The sequence below is a fragment of the Sinohyriopsis cumingii genome, chromosome 11 (genome assembly GCF_028554795.1).
Source record: "Sinohyriopsis cumingii isolate HCF-2022 chromosome 11, ASM2855479v2, whole genome shotgun sequence".
Taxonomy (NCBI): domain Eukaryota; kingdom Metazoa; phylum Mollusca; class Bivalvia; order Unionida; family Unionidae; genus Sinohyriopsis; species Sinohyriopsis cumingii.
Window position 1 is genome coordinate 36,900,360 of NC_142971.1, and position 25,419 is coordinate 36,925,778.

Here is a 25,419-nt window from a genome sequence, read left to right on the forward strand (position 1 = left end):
ATTTTTCATTTCCGTTTCTGGTTTTTCATTGTCTGGTTTGATTCTTTGTACTTTACCATATCCGGCTTGATTTCCGGTTTTCTTCTGCCAATGCAAAGAGATTCTCTCATGGTGTAGTTCTCTTTATCTGACCCCATCATCAAATCTCAGCATCATAATGGATACGTTTCTCAGTGAGAATTGAAGAAAAAAAAAAGAAACAAAAGGAAGTAAATGATGACTTTTCACCAGCTGAGAAAAAGAAATGGGATAAAAAATATTTGAGATTTTGGGAGAAGCAGTTTGCTTTCCTTCGTCCATCAACTCACAGGGCCTATCATGCATTCTGCCACTGATGATCAGCTCTTTCCACAGTCAGTTCTGCATCAGAATTATAGATTTGGTAAAGCTGAAACTCTGTGCAGATCATCAGTCTTGATTCCTGCAATTTGGTTGAAGAAAAAGGCCAGGTCCTTAAATGATACTTTAGATCGTTTAGACACATCTGCAATGCTTGCATGAAAAAGTAAGTCCTTCTTTACTATGTTGCTGTCAGAAGAAAAAAAAAAGGATGGATCTGGCCAGCTGTTGTTTCCAACCCTTGGGAGATTAATGCTATCAATACTTTCAATACCGCACAGCAACAGCAATGCTGAGAGAGCATTCTCAATGGTCAGAAAAAAACAGAACCAGCCAAAGAGCCAGCCTGTCAGCATCAACTCTGGAAGCTATTCTTGTTAGCAAATTTGGCACCCAAGGACAGAAATGCAAATCTGTAATATACAATAGACTGAAATAACAAAAGTAAATATCTTTATCATGATTTATACATTTTACTCTTGTACCTCCTGATTTTTACCCTGCCTCTTGATTTTTAATGCTGATTTGGGGGCAAATTCCTGATCTTGATTTTTTCAATGTTGGCAGGTCTGTATACTTCAGAAGTGATACTCCTAAGACTCAGGATTTAGAGCATTGATGAAAAATGTATTGTTCCCCATTCTGAATGAAAGTTGGTCATTTTGAAAATGTATCCAATACTCCTATTTACAAAGATACTCTTAGATGTTGCTGGGAATGCAATGCTGAAAACCTTAGGCAATTCCTAAACATGTTTCAAGAAACCATGGTTTGATGATTCCAAATATGCTATCAGAGAATTGAGAAAGGTCCTTAAATATTTAAATGCCAATGCAATGGCTGAAAATCTGAATTCCATTATTACTAATCTAAAGCTTGTCATACCAAGAGAGCAAGAAAAAAAAAGAGATCAAAAGATTCTAGGTGTTTCTAGGCTTAGGTTGAACTCTCCTTCCTGTTAAATCTGTATAGAATATGGTGTGAAAAATCGTTTGGGAAAATTAAAACAGCTGTATCAAACTCTTGAAACCTCGTGAATTGGTCATGCCTTTACTGATAGTTTCAGATACTTTGAAACATTCGCCAAAACCTCCTCACAAGAAAACTATTCAGAAAACTTCTGTGTCAGAAGTCTGAAAGTAAAAGCTTCTTTATGTTTAAAATCTGCGTAATATGATCACAAGAAACCTTTCAATCACAGAGAACTACAAGACTCTTGTGATGAAGCCCAGCAGGACCAGATATCCACAATTGACCAAGTAGTCAAAATTCAAATATTTGTTAGAGAAATTTTCATAAAGAAACTATATACAGTTTCCACCTTTTTTCCAGGGTTCCCACACTACCGGGAAATTGGAGAAAAAGTCGGAAGAAATGATAATTTTTTCCCCAACTGTGAGAAGTCCTTGAATTTCGCAAAAAAATTGATGAAAGTTGAGTTGTAACTAAACTGATCACGAGTTAAATTTATCGAGTTCTAACCAGAATATTTGGAGGGTGGAGTATTGATCATTTGGTTGCTTGCAATAAACATATATGCTAGTCAATCCAAACGCCCATTTAATTAGATTTGTCTACTAGACTTTTATTTTCAAAGTCAGTTCGATATCCGTATCTTTCATTACATGGAAAGTATGAAAACCAGTCTAGCATCACAAGAGGCCAGCATGGTGGTGGCAAAGCATAGCCGCTTAACTGGATTTCCTAGCAAACTTTAAACGTTAGATCAAGTGATACATGCATGAAATCGATATGAAAATTACTTGTTTTCTCAGAAATTGTGAGTATTAAAATCGTTATGTCTTTAATATGCTGAAAGATGAGATAAAACTACATTGTTGATGAAATGTGACCTGGTACTCGCGATTTGCATTGCTAGTCACATGAGTACACAAATCTAACAACCCACATTTTTAAATGTTGTAGAGAAAAAATATTAAATGAAAGTCGTATACTGGTTGCAATAAAAATACAAAAAAGGAAAGAACAAAATTCTCCATATTTATGTATACTGAGAACAACTTCTGGAGTTTTGTTGAATCACGTGACTACCACGTTGACATGTGCTCTCTGTTTGATAAATCAGACTGGCCAGATTGCTGGTATTTACAAAAAGTATCGGACTTTCATTTAATATAATTGAATTTCTGTACAACAACATTATAAAGGAGTTTGTTGTTGATCTCACATGAATATTGGACTTCCAATGTTGTCATTTGAGATTTGTGAAGTCATATGACTAGTAATGCAAATGGTGAGTACTGGGTCAGGTTTCATCTGTGCAGTAGTTTCCTTTTGTCTGTTAGCGGATTGACGACATAACGATTATAATTCTTGCCATTTCTGAGAAAATAAATAATTTTCCTATTGATTTCATGCAGGTATGAGTCAATATAACATAAGTTTAAATTTTCTAGGCCTGCTGGTAAGCGACTACCATATGTCGCTACCACATAGTGGAAGTAAATTACAGATTTTCGAATTACAATTGCAATGACCCCACACCCCAACCTAAATGTTCAAATATGAAAAATGGGGTGGGAATATTCGGAGGAAACTCTGATTAGAAAATGGACTGCTATTCGTTTTAAGATAAATTTGTAGTCCAAATTGTTGAATCTAAGAGCTGAAATGAGAAATTGTTGTTCCTTGTATAATATATTAAAAAAACTATATGCGCCACTGTATCAATACAGGTTTGGGGACTGGTTTAACAAATTACAAGAAGATAAGTTGATTTTACAGAAAATTCAGTCCTTGTTTATACAACAGTATATAATTTTGAAGGTCTTTTGTCAAAATTTAAATCAACCCTTTTGAAAATGTTTTTTAAATGATGGAATTTTAACCAGATGTCTTAAGGAGATTAGGTTGTTTGAATATTCTTGTTTGGGATTTTATTGGCACATATAAATTCAGGGTTGGACTCTTTTCGTTACAAGACAAGATTCTAATTATATGCGTTTATTGTTTTTATATATATACTGTAATGGGAAATGTTACTTTCTATAAGATGCACATATATATATATATATATATATATATATTCTATAGACTTCTTTAGAATGAAAGGATACAAAACATAAATTATGTTCATATGTTGTTCCCACTTAGCAACATAATGTTGCAAAATAAAGTTAGAATTTTTATTCTGTACATTGAAATAACTTTACATGCCAATTTATAGGAATATGATCAAACTTGTTTCGTGTGAGACATGTTGTGGTTTTCCACATGATCATCTTTTCTGACTTCGATGTTTTTGGAGAGCTTTGAAAGATAAACATCTTTAGATTTAGAAAATGAATGTTTTATAATCGAAAATGTTCGTTAATTCCATTCAGTATTGTTCATATGTGAATCTTGAAAAAAGTAATTTCATATTGGAAAAACCCTGGACTCACCTTGTGGAAAAGTGTATTCCCCCATGAAAGTAATTTCATATTGGAAAAACCCTCGACTCAACTTGGGGAAAGGTATATTCCCCCATGAAAGTAATTTCATATTGGAAAAACCCTCGACTCAGCTTGGGGAAAGGTATATTCCCCCATGAAAGTAATTTCATATTGGAAAAACCCTCGACTCAACTTGGGGAAAGGTGTATTCCCCCATGAAAGTAATTTCATATTGGAAAAACCCTCGACTCAGCTTGGGGAAAGGTATATTCCCCCATGAAAGTAATTTCATATTGGAAAAACCCTCGACTCAACTTGGGGAAAGGTATATTCCCCCATGAAAGTAATTTCATATTGGAAAAACCCTCGACTCAACTTGGGGAAAGGTATATTCCCCCATGAAAGTAATTTCATATTGGAAAAACCCTCGACTCAACTTGGGGAATTCCCCCATGAAAGTAATTTCATATTGGAAAAACCCTCGACTCAACTTGGGGAATTCCCCCATGAAAGTATGGCATAATTGAAGAGGTGTAAGAGGCCGTCTACCTAAATTTGTTCCAAATTTTTTGAGAGATAGAAATTTCAGGATTAAGGTAGATGCCACCTTTTCTTAATCTCTCCTCAGGTTATGGTTATTTTACAGGATGTTGTCAGTAAACCTATTTGGAACATCAAAATTAACAACATAGTTGAAATGTCTTAATCCAAGAACTGTCTGCACATTATATGTTGGGGATTTTTCTACCATTATCAGAATTGGGATATTTAGTTGAATTGTCACCCAAGTCCATAATTTTGCCTAAATAGGTCCAATAATGCACTTTGTCTTGCACTGATTTCATGACATTCCCCCAGCCCCTTTTGTTTTATGCAATACATTACTAATCAAAGTAAACACCACAGACTTTTGATATTAGTAATACATTACTCATTGCTACTGCATTGCTTACTTTTCTGGGACAGAAATTACCCATGTCCTGTATAAGGAAATGTTATCCTTACATTAGATGGAAATATGAGAGACCCAAATTGGCTCATGTAAAATAGCCATCTGTTTTTGTTCAGTTGAATTCAGTCACACACTATAAAGCGTTTCTGCTTTTTCATGTCAGATATGCATTCTGTCTTTTTCAGTATAGGGTTTATTTTGGTTAGAGTGTTTAAACCCATTGGTGTATTTATTTGTAGTTTACTTTCTCCTGTGACCTTTTAGGCATATGTTCTGTTCCGTTAGCAGTTTCCCTTATGATACTCTTCCCCCAATGGTGATTGGGAAAACAGTGATTTATTATATTTCAGTATTTTTTGGTTGCTTCCAGATTTTTTTGGTAGGTATAGTCTCTCCACCATTCATCTCCAGAAATGTTTGTAGACCTATTTTTTTATACTACATATAGTTTTGAAAATATCTGATTTGATGATTCGTTGACTCAATGTTTTATGTTGAATTTTAGATTCAGAGGATTTCACACCAATATTAATTATCTGTATTGAGTATCATTGGTTACAGACCACTGGGATGGTCTTTTGTTTTTTGTACAAGTTCATTATCGCTACTCTTAGTAAGCTGTGAGGAGAATTGCCGTGAAACTTTACATATACATTCATATGCATTGTCTGGTTGGTCGTAAATAAAAATGGTGGCGTTTGGACATCCATTATGCCACCACAGCAGCTATCTTCAAAATCAGTTATTGCTACTTCTGAATGGATGGTCTTATCGACATGGGGTTTTCATTAAAAGACTTCTTATGATATCTAGTTCGTCCAGAATGAAACTGATGCCAATTTGATGTCTAATATGGCCATGAAGAGGTTTCATATTGTCTAGTAGGTCCTAAATGAAAATGATGTAAAAATTGACCCTTAGTATGGCATTATCAGTACTGCTCCCAAATTGATGAATTGTTATATAGTTTGGTCCTAAATGAAAATAGTGCCAATCATCCATTCAGTATGACTGCCACAGTGACTGTTTTGAAAACTGTGCTGCCACTACTCCCCCAGAAAGGATGCTCATATTTTGATACTTTTGGTTTTTATTAAAGAACTTTTAATATCTGCTTGGTCCTAAATGAAAATGGTGCCAAGCTAATTTATAGTAAGCCCATCACAGTTGAAAATCTTGGTATCACTAAAGAATATCAAAAAGATGGTAACAAACCTCAGCAGTTAAAATAAAGAAATGGTCTCTTGAGTCCTTGGAAATTTCTTTTTGCAGATGAGTGCATCGGTCACTCAAGGGACTCTTATTCATTACAATTATTTTGTGCTTTGCTGATTCCACACAAAGCTTGTTTTCATCAATAACTTACAGCAAATAAAGTTATTCTGGTTTTAGGTACAGTTTGAGGACATGTCTCACACCCTTCATATACTATAATCAACACCTTTAATTACAGTTTCTTGTTTCAGGATTTTTTTTGGCAGCAGTATTTAGCATGGGCAAATGTGGGCATTAGAAAGCTCCATTCGATATGCATCACCCCTGTCTTGCTTACACTAGTTGTCATGCTAACAGATGGGTTTCCATTCTGTTTATGTTCAGTCAGTGTATGGGACCTCCAAGAAAGTAGATGGGTTTGTAAGGGGAGGAGGAAAGGCCTTAACGCCTTCTTTCTAGAGCATATGAGGAATGGGGTCATCTTCCAGTGGGACGCAAGGCTAGGTCACACATCTCCATAACCTCACATGCCAATCTAGTTTTGGCAGCCTGCTTCAGCCTTCTAAAGGAGGAATTTGTCTCCAGCTGTGCTGCAGTTCATGCTCGAAGCAGTTGTCAAAGCCTCTTGGCATGTCTTTCCATGTCCATGGTGATGTTATTGAAGTAGCTTCACCTTCACAGGGAAGTCACCCTTCACACTTATTAATACTGGATCACAGTAAGAACCTTCTTAGGGTTGCTCCCTTGGAGGCAAAGACCCTCTTTGGAGGCATCCCCTCCATGGCATCCCAAGTGGTTTAAAATCTCAGTCCTGGAAGCAACCCCATTTTACACCTTTCTCTTGCCCACATGTAGTTAGACACAGTCACTGCAGAGGCCCAGAGAGCAAGTTTGCGAGGCCCTCCCCTTGTATAAGAGGGTAGGTTGTAGTACTATGGAGTTGTTCACTCTACTGCTGTGCACCCTTCTTCCATGGATTCCCTTGGAAGCTTGATTGGTCCTCTTTTAAGACAGTTGGTGGGGCCTCAGTTATAAAGGAAGGACATTGGTCTCATTTCCAGGACTATCTTCATCTGGCAAGGACCCCCCATTATTTTCCAGTTGAGGGAAGAGTTATACACCTTTTATCAAGACGACACAGAAGGAGGGTGTTAAATGACCAGTCTTGCCTTCTACACTTGGATTTTCTTGGTATCCAGAATGGGTGGATATTTTTAGCTGATTATTGATCTTTATGCCTTAACCAAGTTTCTTCAAGAGGAATTATTCAAGACACAGATTATAGCTTCATTCAGGAATGCCATAAAACTCAGCAACTGGGCAGTCACTGTTATCTTCAAGGAAGGGTAGCTTTACATTTCAGTTTGTCTCCTCACATGATGTACCTCAAGTTTTGTCAGGAGCATGAGGTTTTCTGGTCTAGTGCTCTGCTGTTTTTGACCTTGTCTCCACCCTCAGGGCTTGTACCACAGTGATGGCAGTAGTTGCCACACTCTCACCAGAGTTCACTGGGGATCCCTGTCTATTATTTCAATAACTGGTTGAGCCACAATGGTCCCTTTGAGTCCCTAAAGCAAGTTCTTTTTCACTAATTTTCCTTAGTGACCAGAATGGGACTCGTTCTAAATGTACAGTGTGAACCCACTATAACACGGTAGTTGGGAGCCATAGAACCTGACTGTGTTATAGACTGAACCGTGTTATAAGCAACCAGGTCAGTTAGCTGAAGAAAATGATGCATGTACCCAAAACAATTTGCAGTGGGGTAGGTAATAAATACAGGCGGTAAAATATGTGCTTCATCGGCACAGTTACCATCTTAAATTGATGCATATTAAATGAGAAATGTTGTTGTTGTTCTAGGGTTTAACGCCATTTTTCAGCACAAGATAGGCTATACAAGGCGGCCAGTATAACTGGTGGAGGAAGAACCCGGAAAACTCAGGGAAGAACCACCGACCCACGAGAAGCTACTGGCAGGCTTTCCCACGTACCAACATTAGCTGAGCCTTGGACTCGAACCCACGCAGACAGAGGTGAGATGGTAGTGATCCGTAACGGAGAGCGCTTTAGACCACTCGGCCAGTCGGGGCCCCAAATAAGAAATATACCTGTAGTGAAAACAGAACAGGCATATATAATAGTTTACTTTATTTAGAGAACCACAGATTGTTACATATACGTGAATACTGTTTATATATACATATCTAATGTATAGCATGAATAGAGTATCAACACTGTGTACTCACCTGCGAATCTCATCATATACGTTGAATCCACAATAGAAGTGATTCCAGCAACAATATGCACACACAGATTTAAAATATTCACTAATTTTGTCACAGGTCATGATGGTCTGAATTCAGTGGAAAAACAGCACAATCACGTAACAAATGATGAAGTACACTTTTCAGTACGTCCCAAGTAGGTAAAAGTTTTCGTTTTGAAGTCGCTGTTTGTAGCGTTTGTAACCATAAACTTTTTCCCTGCAAAAAGAAAATTTTCACGGCACAGTAAACGTGCTCGAGTCACGTTAGAAAATGTAAAAATACATCAGATTCCATTACTTTTATTTAAGTGTGGTACTGACTTCCTTTGAAGAAAAGTTCTTTGTTTTTATTGAAGATTTGTCAGCTTTCTTTGATGAAGGATGCATGCATTATTGAAGTCACCGCTTAAGGCAAGCTTTGGAGAACCAAACAAATGCGCATTTCTTATTGTGGCGGCAACATCAAATAATTGCATGATTGCAGCAGATTTGTTTTCCATCTGCTGAGTACGTTTTCATAACAATCGGTGCTTCAAAGGTAGTTTGTTTTCTTTGAAATTTCAGCAAACTATTTTGTCTGAGTACATTTTTAAAAAGGAATTGGCCGTCATTTGGTCTATTCTAGTTACTGGATGTTAAATAAACCAATAAGTAAGATGTTTTTTTTTTACAATTGTGGTAGCAGCGTAATGCTGCTTTCCATGCATGTGTCAGAAATTTAACAAAAGGTCAGTGGACGATAGAGACACAGGTGTTCTGGTCTGATGACAGGGATTATTCCGGAAAGTTTGAGTGTTCTGAAGGATTTAAATCTGAGTGAAAAGAAGAGTAATTTTACTTACCATCTACATACCAGAAATGTCAACAACAAAAAAGCGGATATCTCACAACATTCAGTACTAATGCTACATGTCAAGACAAGCGAAATATAATATAACAGTGCACTATTTAGATGGTTTGTCAATATGGACAAAGAATTTGTTAATGTAGCATTAGATAAATTTGAGTGCATTTTATATCCAGTTTGCAGCTTCTTTTCATGGGACCTCTGAATTTCTCCACTCCAAACCAATGGTTGTATATACACGTACAAGCTTAAAGAGCCAACAATGTCGGCGATTAAAAACAAAAATCAGTGGTGTATTTTGCCGCCAGTATGGAATGAATTCCAACTTTGCAACATTGGCAAAGCCTTATGCGATCCCAGAATAAACTTTTTACATGTTATTTTTTGTACTTTTAAGAAGAAGAATACTATTTTTTAAAATAAGAAAAATACATGTAAATATTCAGGAGCAATGCCACGATGATCGTCTTGCATTATTCATATGTGATCTCTTCCCCAAAATGTTATTAAACTTTTTACGTTTTTTTCATGCGTTTAAGAAAGAATTTTCTTTGTGTACTAGATTATTACATGTATGTGAAATTTCGGGTTTGTGGACTTAGGTGCTTGTACAGATTGCTCACAGACCTCAGCTCTGTCTGTGTGAGTTTGAATCATGGGTGTGCAAGAAAACTTGCCATTAGCTTCCCATGGGGGTGGGGGTGGATTCTTCCCAGGGTCTGCCCAGGTTCTTCTCCACTAGTTTTACTGGCTGCCATTATAGCCTTTCATGAACTGAAAATGTCAGCCCCACAAAACAAAACCATACATTTGGGTTTGCCATATTCCTTGCAAAAAGAACATTGCAGAAGATGGTCTGTTCAGGAGAGGCAAGGTAGTCCTCATGCAATGATCTCTACACCAGTCTATTGAGTCCTGTTAAGAATGTAGGGGAGACCCTTGGTAGACTTGTTCTTGACCAGCGTAAACAACAAGCTCCCCATTTACATTTATAACCCCCCAGTGCAAGATCTGAGGACCAGGGCAATGGCCACAAGTCACTGAGAAAAAAATCTGGAAATCTTTGTCTTGACCAATGAGATTGGGGAGAACAATGGATCATTCTCCTGGAAGTAATTTTAAAATGTGATACCGCATGAGAGCAGTTGTGATCCTAAAAAAAAACAAGCCCTATGTTTTCTTTTATTTTTTTGTTTTGGTTGGTTTTTAATGGCACATTAATGCATCATTGGCTGTATTGTGCCATGGAAATGGAAGCTGAGTGCTATCCCAGGGATAGTGAAGCAGCCAACCTGGGCTTGCCTGGATGGGTATTGAATCAGCAACTATTGGATTACAAGCCTACCATTCTTCCCACTGAACTATCATGACTCGCCTTGTATTTTGCAGAACTTTTAACATCAGTGCCTTTAATTTTTTAGTACATTTTTAAATTTACTTGGAAGGGTTTATTGTCAATAAGGGTTTTTTTGAATTTTTTTTATCTTGAAATATTTAGAACTTAACTTTCAATCAGTACCATATATCTGATCTTGTCCTAATACATACATCGATAGATACATACATAGATACATACATAGACACATACAGATACATACATACATACATACACACACATACATACTTTGACACTGTTGTGTGTAGTCATGAGATTTAATGTGTGTAATGTTTTTAATTTTGTCACTTGCAAAACAGAGATATAAGTATTTTTGACTACATTGTCAGTATAGTAGTATTTGCATTACAGTTTTACAGGTGGCTCAGTTTTTCTGGTATTGTATTCATTGTGTAGAGAGTGCTGCCTGTCACAAACAAAATGGAGGTCACTGTGAGACTTTTTACATTACATTGATTATGTTTAGTTTTGCATCAAGCTAAGCTTGTCAGACACTGTTGCTTGTATAGTTATGGAACTTGATGGATGCATTAGTCTTGAGAGATACTTCCCATGATGGTTAAAAGTAGATTACATTTTTCTTGCTCAGATGACTTTTAACGGTTTGTTTGGATCAAGAAAGACAATCAGTGTTAATAAATTTGGCTTGATGATAACATTTTCTTATGCGTATATCTGTCTACATTGAAAAAAAAGCAAAATGGAAAATGCATAGGACTTGGCTGGGAAAAACAGAAAAGTCAATAATTTAAAGCATATCTTACATCATGTCCCATTCTGACATCTTACAACATTTACAGTTTGTAAGTGGCCATTGATAGAGGAAGAGGACAGAATTCTAGATTCAAAACCTGAAGACTCTTCCATGGATATGTAGAAAATTTAGGCTTCCCTTGACATTTCCCACATTTCTTCTTTCCATCTGTACATCCATCTGTTACCTTGTTGTTTCTGCACAGTAACTTTGGCTTTTCACCATTTCATCTTTAACAACCAGTATGGATGGCTTGCAGTTGATATTTCAATTTGCAATGGCTGTCACTTGCCCAATTTATAAATGATTTTGCAGAAAGCATATTGGCATTAAGCCATGTTCATTGGATCCATCATTAAGTATGACAGACATTATGACAAATAAATCAATAAAAACTTTAAAGAACTTCTTTAACACTTTCTAACAAATTGGACCTAATTTGATGATAAGCATCCTAGCATTTTTAACTTCAATATTTTTACAGATGATGTTAATCCAGCATAGAAAATATGGCCACCATTACTAAAATTTGATTTCTCAGAAACTGCTGAACAGAATTTGAACAAATTTGACACAATCTTAAAATAGGGAACTTTCAGTTTTGTCCAAATGATGCTAATCTGTAGTCAAATATTGCTGTCATTAAAATGACTTCCCTAAACCCACTTGGCAAATTCTTTTTATATTATAGTTAATTTTCTCTTTTATATTCAACATAATGTGACAGGAAGCTTCCTGGCAAAATGGTCTTTCAACTACCAATCTGCCATCAAATATGGTCACTTCGATTACAAGTAGAAACAAACTTTAAATGACTCCTTATAAACTGTTAATTAAATTTGACCAAATATGACAGATAAAGACTTTCAAGCATAAACAGATACAGCCACTGTTACTAAGAACAGAAAATGTTTGAAATCACATCATGTCACCAACCACTCTTCATAATTTGTCAGAAAGTATCCTTGCATAATTGGATCTTAAATTTGTGCAAATGACATCATGGCAGCTGTTACTATAAGTATAAAAACTGTAATGACTTTGTCTCAAAGCTGCTAAACAACATTTGACCAAATTTAACTGAAAGCATTCTGAGTTAAAGGCCTTTGACATCTAAACAAATTAACTTGATTTGCCATCAAATATGACTGCCATTACTAAAAACCATTTCAAGAACATAATTAAAAAATTGCCTTGCAGAATCTGACCAACTTGGAAAATATTCTTAGCATAGAGGCCTTTAAGTATGGGACAAATGAAGCATAGGTGTCATGAAACACTGTTGAAGATAAGGAAACTGAAGAAACACTGAAATGGTTGTTTTCGTAGCATATGCAATCAGCAGCATGGAAAGAAAATATTCTTCTGACCTAGGTTTCGTGGCCACCTGCTATTGCATTTGGCTATTAAGCAGATATCATATAGGTGAGTGATCTCAGGCCCACTTGGGACTCTTTCTCATTTCTAATATAAACTTGACAGTTTTATGGACAGGTAAAAAATGATTTATATTTTCTATTGGAAAGCTATTTCTGTATCGATGACCATAATTGAGTTTTGACCTTAACTTTCAATTAGAAATGATAGAAAAATAATATGTTTTTAGTGTGGGATTAGTTCTACCTCAAGGAACAGAATTCATAAGCATTCTTGTCTTGAATTCTAGCTTCTAGGGTGGTATTTGTTTCCCCACACTGCACATATGATTGATTCTATCATGCTAACTGTAGGAAGAGTTTTCAATACTAACACAACTCTTTTTTTTTATGCATACTGTATGATTATTCTGATTTTCAGTCTTCTGGCTGTGGACACATTTTATCCGACCCCTCAGAGCCTATTTTGGCCACTTCATTATCGCAATCAGACCCTCCCCCTTCCATCCCCTAGGGCAGCCCCACGTAGTAAACCAGCCCCACCCCTGGGGCAGAGGGAGAGGTCCACCTCAGCACCAAATGTATGCTTCATTAATGCTGGGGACACATCCCAGGAGGTATGATATTTTAGATGGATTGATATCAGTGGTATGCAGTACCAGTGTATGTTTTTTTGCAGCCAATGTGGTATAACCTTTGCTTTTTTTGTCTCTGGCTTTGCAGAAATTCAAGGAAGGTAATAAAAATGTCACAAAGATGATTTTCATGAAGCAGTTGTTTTCAAATTTTTGAATAAGTTATTCAAGAATTTGAAAGCATAAAACTTAATAAAAAAATTTAATTTTTTTTAGAACAGGTTGGATTTTCTTTTTCTTTGTAAAATCAAATGTAACCACTCCAACTTCCTTAAAATTTTGTAAGTTGATGATCCATATTTAGATTGTGGAAACAAATCCAGAAGAGGAGGCAGTATTACTGAAGTTACCTCCCTTGAATATGTTGGACAGCAGCCCAGTATTAACAAATACACTAACAAATTCCATTAGCTCATTGTAGACCATGTAGAAGACAAGCAGTTCTATGTTTTCTTTTTATCATGATCTTTGTATTGTTGGTTATTATCATTTATTTATGTGTTTGTGTAGCTGGCCGCATGTGTATCCGTCAACAACAGTAGACCTGTCCCCAAAAGCTACCTTGGCGTCAACTGGAAAAGCCAATTCTGCACCAAATGTATATAAAATAGTTGAAACAGAGGTATGTTGTGATGGCCAGTCTGCAATCATTACCTTGAAATAATCATTAAAAATGTACCATATTACTGGTCTATAATGCACACACCAATTGTGAATAGCATAGACTGAGATTAGTCATTTTATACTGTGCTGTTAGATAAGACTGTATGCTGCTTCCTTACAATTATAAGTAGAATGGACAGTATAGAACTTTTATCTCCTAGCACATTATGGAACAACAGAGCTGGTTCTATGCTGTTTATACTTGGGTAAATATTGTTTAGGACCATTAGGACCAAACACAGTACACACAAAGTGTATTAACTACTGTCCACTCGTGGCTGTATATCAGTTGCTGATTTACACCTGTCTACTTCATGTAATATCCAGGTGTAACATGCATAGTCTGCCCCAGACCATAATTTGCTGTTGGTTGTTAGACATGATTTTTATTTGTTAGACTTGATTTATGACCCATGGAGTTACTACTTGAAGCTTTTAGGAGTATGATCTAACATACAAGGTAATTTGATAATTTGCCATTTATTGCTGGGGATACTGAGGGTAATTTACACTTGGAGAGTTTAATGCAATATGTGTCACTGAAATGCATTCTGCAGCACCCTACACCAGCACAAGTGTAACTTGGTAAATCCACTTTGGTTTGTACTGTACAGTACTGCAAACAGTCTAATTTTATGACTCAAACTTACATATACCCAATATCTTCATACAAAGATATGATGAGAATAGTCACTAAAGGTCATTCCAAATCTTGCTTGTTCATAAATCACTGGCTAATCCTGTTCAATGTGAGGAAGAAGGGTTTGTATTGGAATCGTTAGACTATAACTACCCAGTTTTGGGGCTTCACTTTCTGCCACGTTCATGACCTAGTTATAACTTGAAAGTGTCAATAATGATAAACTCTTACATTTGTATATATTGGATATTACCACCTAAACTAACAAAATTAGAGTGTTGCTAAACTTTAGCACTGCCAATAATCAATCCACATCTTTTGTATTCAGTGCTTGAATAATTTAAAGTTATTGATACTGAATAGTTTTGGATTGGATTGATAGCTGGTGTTGAAGTAATGGTCATTATCATCCAGTTATTCAGAATTTGCTTTGATGCATGCTATCTCCAAAAAGGTTTCATGTTTTTATTCTGCTGCTCCTTCTTGCATGAAAACTGTTGCATCATGGGTAAAGTATTAACTGTAGCTACTGTAATTGCTGACTTGCACCAACTGCCAACAGCACTAGCCCAGATCCACCATCACATAATGCGCTGGCAGTTCAAGGTCTGTGTTCACTTGATTTTAGTGATCTGGATGACCTAGTCTTTAAATGATAAATGTCTGATCTCGAGTTTGAAAATGATTTCTCTCAAATGTAAGTAGTTTTTAATTGGTTTGATACAGAATCTCAAGTTCAAACTCAAGCTCAAAAGTTTTAATGATAGCTGTCCTGGGTCTGTGCTGTGTGCAGTTGACTCTTTAACATGAGAGTAAATATGGTAATACCCTTGTGGCATTGTTTCCCCATTTGTCAAATCCTTTTCAGAAAACAGCCCTGATTACAATGTTTACCCCTTTGCATGAATTGTTGTTTGATTCCTGATACACCCACATCCTTTTCTTTGTTTTAAATCAGTAAAATTGTCACAGATCAAATAATGATCATGAATACTTTGACATATCCTATGACTTTTTTTATTAGTTCCATTATACCTTAAAATTTTCTTTATACTGTTAAAATTTTCACTTCCTTTGGCTAAATGATATGGCAAGTTAAGTGGATAGACAGGCTGTTAGATATTTTCTTCTACCCAACAAAGATAAACGGGTCAATTTTGTACTCATTGCATATATAGCATGTACATTTTACACCCTATTTTGTGCAAATGCCAATCATAAGTATAATAAATATTTACTGACTTAACAGCAAAACTTGTTTGATCTAATTTCCTTGGAGTACATTCTGAACACCATAACTTATCCTTTAAAATTGTAATTTTTCTTTTATGAAAATATCCTTTTAAATTGACATGGATTATTGAGTTACATTGTGAGAAATGAATGAAAAACAATTTCCGTTGCAGAAAATTAAAATGTGTCCAAACTAATCTGACAGTGTTTTCCAGTGAACCAAAAACCACCTGTCAGAATAAGTGTATATAATGATTAACATTAGTTAGTGTCTGGATTAGACAATGGTCTGTTGAGATCTCAGTTATGCACAAGATGATTAACGGACATGAATCATTACCAAGGGATCTACTTGCATAGAACAAAACGGTGCTAGACATAAGGACTGCTCAACATTTACTTAAAACATGTGGGTTGTGGAAACTTTTGCAAAAGAATATACCTGTATACCTGCCAGTTGGTGTAGGTCTTCTTGATTTACACATGTAGCTCTATATACAATTTCTTGTTTAAAGAACAGTCTTGTCCAAGAATTGCCATGTAGGCATTATAAAATAAGTAAATATTGTATTGACCCCACGTGTATGGGCATATGTAATAGTAAATTTACAAACTAAGCCTCAGAAATGGTTCTTTTTTGTTCTTGTAACATGATGTACCATTTATTTCTAAATTTCACACAAATAATGTTTTCAGTTTTGAACTTAAATGTGGGATCTATAGGGAAAGTTAATGAAAATTGAATGAACTGTTCAAACTCGGTGATCTGCCTATACTTTGGTGAATATATAGAAAGTATTTTTTTGTGAAGTTTCATGTTTTCTTTAAATCAAAGAAGTCTAAATTAGGTAAAATGTTAGTAACCATAACCTTTCTTGGCTTTAATATTGAAAACAATATTTTTTCCTCTGTACTGAACAGATTTATTACTATATAGAGATTGTGTATGGTGGTGGAATTCTAATATATTTATTGGGAAAGGAGTGCATTGATGCAGATTGCCTGGTTAGGACGGGAAGAGGCTTGCATGAGGTTTTTATATCTCCAGCTCTGTAGGGGTGAGGATATATAGTAATCTTTGTATCTGTCTATCCAACCATTCATCTTTCTGCCACAGATTCTTGTCAGCACAACTAGTCCTGCAGTTTTGATGGATTGCAGTTAAACTAAGTAAATATTATGGTCATCTCTTGACAATGTGTATATGGTGAAACCATTTAACCAGTTATTGCACGTTATGCCTTGTATCTGTGTATGAGTAAATCTTGTTTATGCAACTACTCCCAGTTTTCGAGATGCCATCAGGCTTGATAAATATTATCGTCACTTAAAGATGCTCATATTAACAACTCACTGGAGTTGTTGCCCCTTTTTTCTTGTGGATAATTACAGTATATAGCAGAATCTTACTAGTGCAACTAGTCCGACAATTTTTTATGGATTGACATAAATCATATACTTTATTATTGTCATCACTTGAAAATGTGCATATCCAAAAACCACTTTGGTTATGCATATTTTAACTTTACTGGTCATAGATTTGGAGAGCTTTTGGGATGGCCTGTTGTCCATTGTCTCTCCCCACATGACAGCCATCTTCAGAATCTTCCTATTGCTACAAATCCTAAATGGAAAGTTGTATTATCATTGGGTTTTGACAGGAAGACTTCTTTTGCTGTCAAGTATGTCCTAAATATAACTGGTGCCAATCTGATATTAAGAATGGACCCCCATAGTGGCCATCTTGAAAATCTTGTTATTCCTACTCCAAAATAGATGGTAATAACAACATGGGGTTTTCACCAAAGACTTCTTGCAATGTCCCAAATGAAAATGGTACGGATCTTACATCTAATAAGTCACCATGATGATCATTTTGAAAATCCTTGTTAATGCTACTCCTGAATGGGTGGTCATACTGACATGTACATTCATCATCCATCTGTTCTGTCAGTCTGATAACACATATTTGTTATCACTAATACTCCTAAACTACTTTGAGGATTGCTTTGAACTTTAAACATATTCAATGCAAGAGGGACTCAAGTTGGTCCTAAATGAAAATGGGTGCTACTTGGACATTGATAATGGCAACCACAGTATCCATATTGAAAAATTTGTTATTGCTACTCATTCTGAATGGCAGGTCATATCAACATGGGTTTTTTTACTGAAAGACTTCTTATGACCTCCACTTGGTCCTGAATGGAAATGGTGCCAGTCGGACATTCATTATAGCCACCATGGCAATCATCTTCAGAATTTTTATCACTACTTCACAGGATTGATGGTCATATCAACTTAGGGTCTAGTGGGTCTTAAATGAAAATTGTGCCAATCTGACCTCCAATGTTGCCACAACACTGGCCAGCTTAAAATCTTGTTGCTTTTTCTCTTAGATCGTATCAACATTGTGCATGAACCAAAAGACATCTTATAATGTCTAGTTCGTTTAAATGGAAAATGGTGTCATTTGATGTTTGAATTTTGCTGTCATAGCAGACATCTTGAAAATCTTATTATTATTACTGTGTCAGCATAGAAAGTCATATCAACATGAGGCTTCCACTAGAAGACATCTTATGGTGTCTTGCTGGTCCTAAATGAAAATGGTGCCAATCTGACTGCAAAAGACTTCTTATGACATCACATTAGTCCTAAATGAAAATGTTGCCAATTGTACATCCAGTATGGTTGCTGTGACTTCCATTTTGAAATTTTTTGTTTTTTCTACTTTATGGGAATTGGCTTTGCAGCAAAAAACTTCATATGCTTGTTTGGTTCTCATTTAAAATGGTGCCAATCATACAACCAATTTGGCCAGCACAAAAATCCTGTTATTGGTCAAGGATAATGGAGATGGCTGCAAAACATGGCAGTTAAATAAAGAAGTGGTCTTATCTTGGATTCCTGGAAATTCTTAGTGGTGAGAAGATCATCAATACCTTCAATGGACTCCATGTCTGCCTTGCCATGCCATGAAACTTAGTAAATAATATGGTCATCACCTGATGATGCACACACATATCATCAAATCACTCTGTTCCACAAAAAAAATTAAATTGTTTTTTTTTTCTAAATTTGCAGCTGAATGCAATAAGTGAAACATGGCAGATGTTATTATCATCAACTGAAATTCACATTTCAACAGTGCGTCTGTGATTTTTTAGTTATTGTCCTTTTTTTAATTAGTCTGGTATAGTTTATGATCAGACCTTGTGAACAGAAACTGTTCTCACAGTTTTTAATGGATCACCAAAAAACTGTTACACATGTTATGTCTTCAGTTGAAGATGTCATCAGCAAATCACTCAACTCATGCATATTTGTTTGCGTTATTGCCCATTATTTCCTGCAGCTGAATGCAGTGTGAGGCAGAATTTTGTAAATGCAACTTGTTTTGCAGTTCATTGTGGATCACTGGGAAAGTTGGGTCATTTTGTGGTCATTGTCTAAAGATGTACATATTCCAAATCTTTGTGCTGCCCTGAATTTTGTAAGAGTTGTTGCCCTTATTAATACAAGCTGAATGAATTGTATATCAAAATTTTCTAATTGCTAGGCTGTTCTTCATAAGCTGTACATATTAACCAACCATTTTACTTGCACAATTTTTGGAAGAGTTATGTGGGATTTTGTAACTAGAGTCTCATATCCCTCATCGGTAATATACATTTGTGTTGGCTAATTGCTCTACTATTTTCTCGGAAAACTGTCAGCACTTTTTGGCTATATGCAAAACATGGTTAATGAATCTGTATTGAAAGTGTAAGAGACTTTATCTGTTAGAGGAGAAACTGTTAGTACAGCAATTCCTTGCAAATTCGGCTGCGATTTGATCATATCCTTTGGCATTGTCAGGTTTGTCTTATTGTGCTTAATGTCGTGATGACATTAGGCCAGTGTAAAATAAAGCTCAGCTTACAGTTTGCTCTGAATATTGCTGGTTGCAATTATGGTATGAACAGTTTCATTAGTTTTTGTTTTTTTCCTTTTGTCTATGCTAAAGTGACCTCAAGCGCCTCAGAATTGCCACATTTTTGTTTCACTTCCCATTACCCCTTGTGCATGTTTGGGTTATTATTGAATAGTGAAATAGGTAAGATAGGTCAAGTGGTTGAAGGAACCCTAGATTTAGACTTGCACTCTCATTTAGACAAGGGGATTTTGTCTTTGAGGCAAAGGCATTTTCAAAAAATCATTTCCAGCATACCTTGTAGTACAAATTCGATGAGTTTGTTAAGCAAAATTTTGCTTGTTGGACTTTAATATGCATGTCTTAACTCAGTAATTTTTTGTCATGGTACAATATTGTCCGACCATCGGTATGTCAGTCTTTTTACGTGTCCATCTGCCCATCAATTAACATTTACTTCTCTGGCTCCTTAACTCTGTAATAATCAGTGATATTTTCTTGAAGCTTTGCCCAAGTATGTATCATGACTAAATGGTGTGTCTTACCATCAGCATACCCCAGCACAACCACCACCTCCAGGACAGAGGCATAGAAAGGGAAAATATAATTCTTGTCTGGAATATAACTTTTGGACCACAATAGATATGTTAAAAAATTTGAGCCAGTTGCATCATGTATGGACTGTGTGTTGCACACCATAGAACATGTTAACATAGAACATGTTAACTTGAACATATAAGAAATATTCTATTACCAGAGCTTAGAGTTTATCAAGAATATCTGAGATGATTTCAGGACTCTGCAGTTAAAAACAAATAACAAAAAGGGTTTTTAAAAAAACCCAGACATTTCATCTTCTTTGACCAAATAATAAGAAGGGTTTTTTAAAAAAACCAGACATTTCATCTTCCTTGACCAGAAGAGCATTTGTCCCTTCAAAGGAATCTTACTCAGTTTTTTAAACCTGAATGATGGTAATGCTTGAAATTTTTGGACCGTTTTATGCAACAAAAATTTATTTTGGGAAAAATGTTAAAGATTTGGATTCATTAAAAAAAATAATTAAATAAAAGGATGCAGTAAGTATTTCTGTTAATACTGATGGAATATTTTTCAGTGCCTTGAATGTGTTAAACTGTGAAAGAGAATAAAATATTGATTTCTTCACACAGGTATAGTTAAGTAAGGTTGGTACAGTTCATTTCATAAAGTAACATTTTAAAAATATTTTTCAATGTTTCTCAACATTCTCTCAATGCATCTTCCATACCATTATATTTACCAGGAAATAATCCGACAGTTGAGAGAAATACACAGTGCAGTTGTACCACAAGGTGAGGTTCTTATCCTGTCTGCTGTCAGATTTGTCTAAGTTTGTTCATTTGTCTGAAATAAAACTTTTGCTTATAGCTAAATTAAAACAACAACAGATAGTATGACAGGGAGAAACAGTTCACAAATAGATGAAGCAGTACATACGATGTGTTGTCTCTTTCAATGAATAGTCATTTCTTTATTTGCCTAACAATAGATAATGATGGTTATCTTGAAATTGTATGTATGTGTGTGTGTATAAATATATATATATATATATATATATATATATATATATATATATATATATATATATATAGATGTAGAGTTAGCAGCACTTATGTAAATATAAAGTGGCCCATTTTATACTTACAACTGAGTGCTGCAGATCCCTGTCGACTGTGGACAAAAAACTCTTTGTTTCTTTCTTTATTTCTTCACATTTTATTTGATACAGGATATTTTTGCTTGTTGTAAAGTCAGGAGCACATTCTGAGTTCCTATTGATTGGATTATGTACGTTTCACTATAGTGATACAGCATTATATGTAAAGAATATGAACCTTAGGAATGACAAATGCATTCGAAAAAAAGAAGAGAAATTATGGCTTCTATTCTGTTTGTTGCAAAGATTGTTTTAGCATAGGTCCAACATATGGCAGCAACACAGGCACGTGTTTATTGTATTGTTGTTCCAAAAATGTGCAAATAGCAACATATGCCAGTGAAAGGGTCTGGTTTAGGGAGGCTTTATACATTTCAGAACTGATTATGACTTGATAGCCATAAATATGTGTGTTCATTTTTGCTGGTATTGTAGAGTACCTTCCAGATAATAAGAAATGTTTGGAAATTTTATGGATCATTTGCACATGGGATAATGAACAACACTATTGATTTGGCAGGCATAAGGTCAGAAGTTAAGGTCAGGATAACTGAAACAAGAAAAATAACTTCCCTATAATAACTTCATTTTTCCACCAGCAACAGTTACCAAAAATTATGGATATGACCTTATCAGATATTGGGGTAAAGAGGTTAAAGGTCAATACCACATTAACTGAAAGAAATGATTTTTGCAGAATAACCAAATACCAAGACCAATCTTTAATGAGGGTTTGTATTTAATGTATGGAAGAGACCTAATTATTTGGGAACCAGATTTCAAAGGTCATTGCCATTGTGGCTCAAAGATTAACGGGTTTGGGGTGTTTTCCAACAATACTCTATTTTTGCCCACCAGACCTAGTTTGGAAAAGGATCAAACCTGCACCATTCTGCTCACAAGTTTGGTATACTGTCTACTGAGCCAGTGCAGGTCATCCCATGGTCAAGAAAGAATGGGTCAGTTTGGCAGTTGATGTTATTGATGTGAGAGATGTTGGTAATAAATAGTTTATTGTTTACATGATTGATACAGATCATGTTTAATCACTATCAGCTTGCTTGCAGGTACATAAAGTTCAGTACATAAAGCATACTTGCAATAGTTTATATTAGAAAACAAGATTATGTAAACTACATCACAATTATGATTTTTATTCACAGTGGATAATGAAGTAAAGTAACACAGCTTTTGACTTCACAGATGTGTTAAGTCAGACAAATATGCATCTAGTACAGATCCATAAAATACAAATTTGGCGGACAACTTTTCATTTTATTAATTTTCGGTTTACTTGAAACTTGAGTTGCCATTTTGGCAGGCATAGTTTGAAACCATCACTTTGGATTTGGCTAGTTGTAAATATCCCACTAGTTCACGAGCTCATGCAATCTCTTCAGAATATTTGGACGTTTGCTTACATTATTTTTCCAGATATAACCTCATTTAGAATTTAAATATGAGTAAGGTTTATGTTCTTAAAGCGCATAATGCTTGTAAGAAGTTTTCAGACATTGATGAAAATGACTAACTCTATCTGTTGCAGAGACACCTATTTCTGCCATTCCTCCCAGATATATTCAATATGCAGATAAGCGCCATGCTAGTGACAGTAACACTAAACTATATCCCTATACATCTCTGACTAAAGGTACAATGTGTGGTTTGGTGTTTGGAATGTTATGGGAGTTTGCAATTGGACTGCTGTAATAGTGCTATTGCTGGTTGTTTCTACCTGTTTAACTTTTGTTGAGCCCACCTTGGTGAATGCTTGACATAGTCTTCACTTTGACATCAGTGTGCGTGTCCATCCATGCATGTATCCACACTCTAGAATAATCTCAGTGTAAAAGCTTTTGGCTTGGAGGGATTATAATCCCATTAAATCTATGACATATTAAGCATTTTATATTTCCAAATATAGTTTTGTTACTAATAATAGTAACAAACTGTATATTCTTACTAAAATTAGTGACACAATATAGATCTATTGGCCTTTGAGATCACTTTTCTGTTGCAAGGGAGACAACTTAAAGTAATGTAACTGTTAACATCTATTTGTAAATTTTTACATATTTTCGCACTGATGGTAATACTTCAGTAGTAAAAATCCTTTCAGAAGGAAATTACAGTAATTTCTCAAATGTTTCCAGTGTTAATATAAATTCTCAAATGCCATACAGAGAAAAGAAAATTTATAATAGTATTATCAGGATTATTTAGAGCAGTCAGCAAAAATACGATAAATAGCAAAATCTCTTAAGTTCTTTCATTTGATCCCGTGTAATTTGTCATCATGTCAGCTCTCCAAGTTGTCAGTATTCTCAGACATTAATTTTTGAAGAGTCAGTTTCGCATATACAGTTAATTTAACAGTCATGTTACTTGGTAGATGAATAAAGTTTGATGTGTGTAACACCAATTTATAATAAACTCCTGGGCGGGCTCAACATTTAGACCATGGGCTAGATTTTGTTTCACCTATTAACAGTTTTCCTTGACTAATACTTCACTCAAAAGTTTTTATTTTACAACTTTGAAATAATTTATTCACAAGATACTCCAACAGCATTCTTGAAGAAAGACTATGGACATCACATAGATTTTCATTGTGTATATTTCTATATCTTAAATGTTCATTAAGTTTACCTGTATACTTCATTGTAGATATGGAAACACTTGCTCTATAAGACACTTTTTTTAAGATAATGCCTTTAAAATTAAGATAAGCACAGATGAGGGAACACTAATAGTTACCTGAGAAGGGTATCACACCATGTTTTATTTATTTTATTTGTTTACCCCAATCACAGTGCAAGAAAAAGTTGTACATGCATCTTTTCAGTAGATTCTTGATTGACCTTCCAAATCCCCAACCCCCATCCCCATTTCTCAGACATTCCACCATTACCTGTTAAATTTAAATATTGCAATTAGTCTGAGAGACATTTTATTAGCAAGATGAACCAGAGTTTTAATTCTGTAAATAAAACATCCTGTGAAGAAATTGCTTAAGTGTTCAGTTGAAACCAGTGAAGGCACTTTCATTGGGTTTTGTTGTCACTCATTGGTGAAATTCAGAGCCTTGTATCATTTTCATATGAACTCCTTGAGTGCCATGACTTTTATTTTTATATTTGAAAGTGCCTTCTCTGAGTGTCATTTATATTTCAAAGGAACAGTTCACGGATATGTTAAGCAACCATTGTTTGTATATTTGAGTATCCCATTCAACTTGGAGGACCTTGCTTGCAAAGTGAAACAAGGTTTATTTAAGTTTGCAGAGACAAGTGCTCCACACAAAAACTGATTGGGGACATATGTGAGTGAATATACAAGTGTTTATGATGGAAATTAAACATTTGATTTATGATAGAATAGTGGAATATCTGAGATATTATGTTGTCAAGATTTCAGCATGATTTTTTGGGCTTCTGGGTCGCAAGGCCAAGTGAGATGATGGTATGCATGGTTTGTGCTGGTCCTTACAAATTGGAAATATGCTTAATTTTTATTAAACCTTGATTTTTTATTTAAAAAAAGGATAATTTGCTAAAAAGGAATTATTTTTTATTTTTCTAATTTTTTATTGGTAATATCAGCTTCATTGTGATAGTTACTAGCACATTTTTCGTTAATCAAATGATAAATGAAGAACTGACTAGAAACAGGAAATCAACACACCTCAAAAGAATCTGTGGACTCGTTCAGTATGGAGGTACGGAATTGGCTGAGTTTTGACGATGTATGGTTTTAACATTCAAGATGTTTTTTCTTTTAACCGAAATAAGTCCGTAAACACTATGGACTGCTTTACCGGTCTGGGGCAGTGTTCTTCTCTAACATTTTAGTACCCGACTGTATAAATTTTGGGATACCTCTAATAACTTCCTACTTGTAATGTAGATATTATATTTGGATTATCTCGTGAGTTTAGCTTGTATACAGCTAGAAATATCAAACAAAGTAAGCACTTTTAATGAATTTTCCGAATGTTGACATTTGTAGCCAAAATGGCAGAGTTCAAAGAAAGTGAGTGAAGTGTTAGATTTTGAATTATCAGAGGATTTTACCAATTTCAACCTAGTAA

General features: G+C 35.2%; 1 protein-coding gene across 6 annotated transcripts in view; it reads left to right on the plus strand.

The window, feature by feature from the left end:
• LOC149787925 (serine/threonine-protein kinase A-Raf-like) overlaps positions 1-25,419 on the plus strand; it is a 112,171-nt gene that overhangs the window by 53,238 nt on the left and 33,514 nt on the right. For 3 of the 6 annotated variants that reach the window (XM_089974178.1, XM_089974179.1, XM_089974181.1), the window contains 3 exons: positions 12,965-13,160; positions 20,916-20,964; positions 22,876-22,980. In XM_089974178.1, coding sequence (XP_089830304.1) covers positions 12,965-13,160; positions 20,916-20,964; positions 22,876-22,980 — 350 coding nt within the window. Of the gene's footprint in view, positions 1-12,964; positions 13,161-13,688; positions 13,801-20,915; positions 20,965-22,875; positions 22,981-25,419 lie in introns of all 6 variants that reach the window. The other 3 variants (XM_089974180.1, XM_089974182.1, XM_089974183.1) reach the window with 3 other exon arrangements.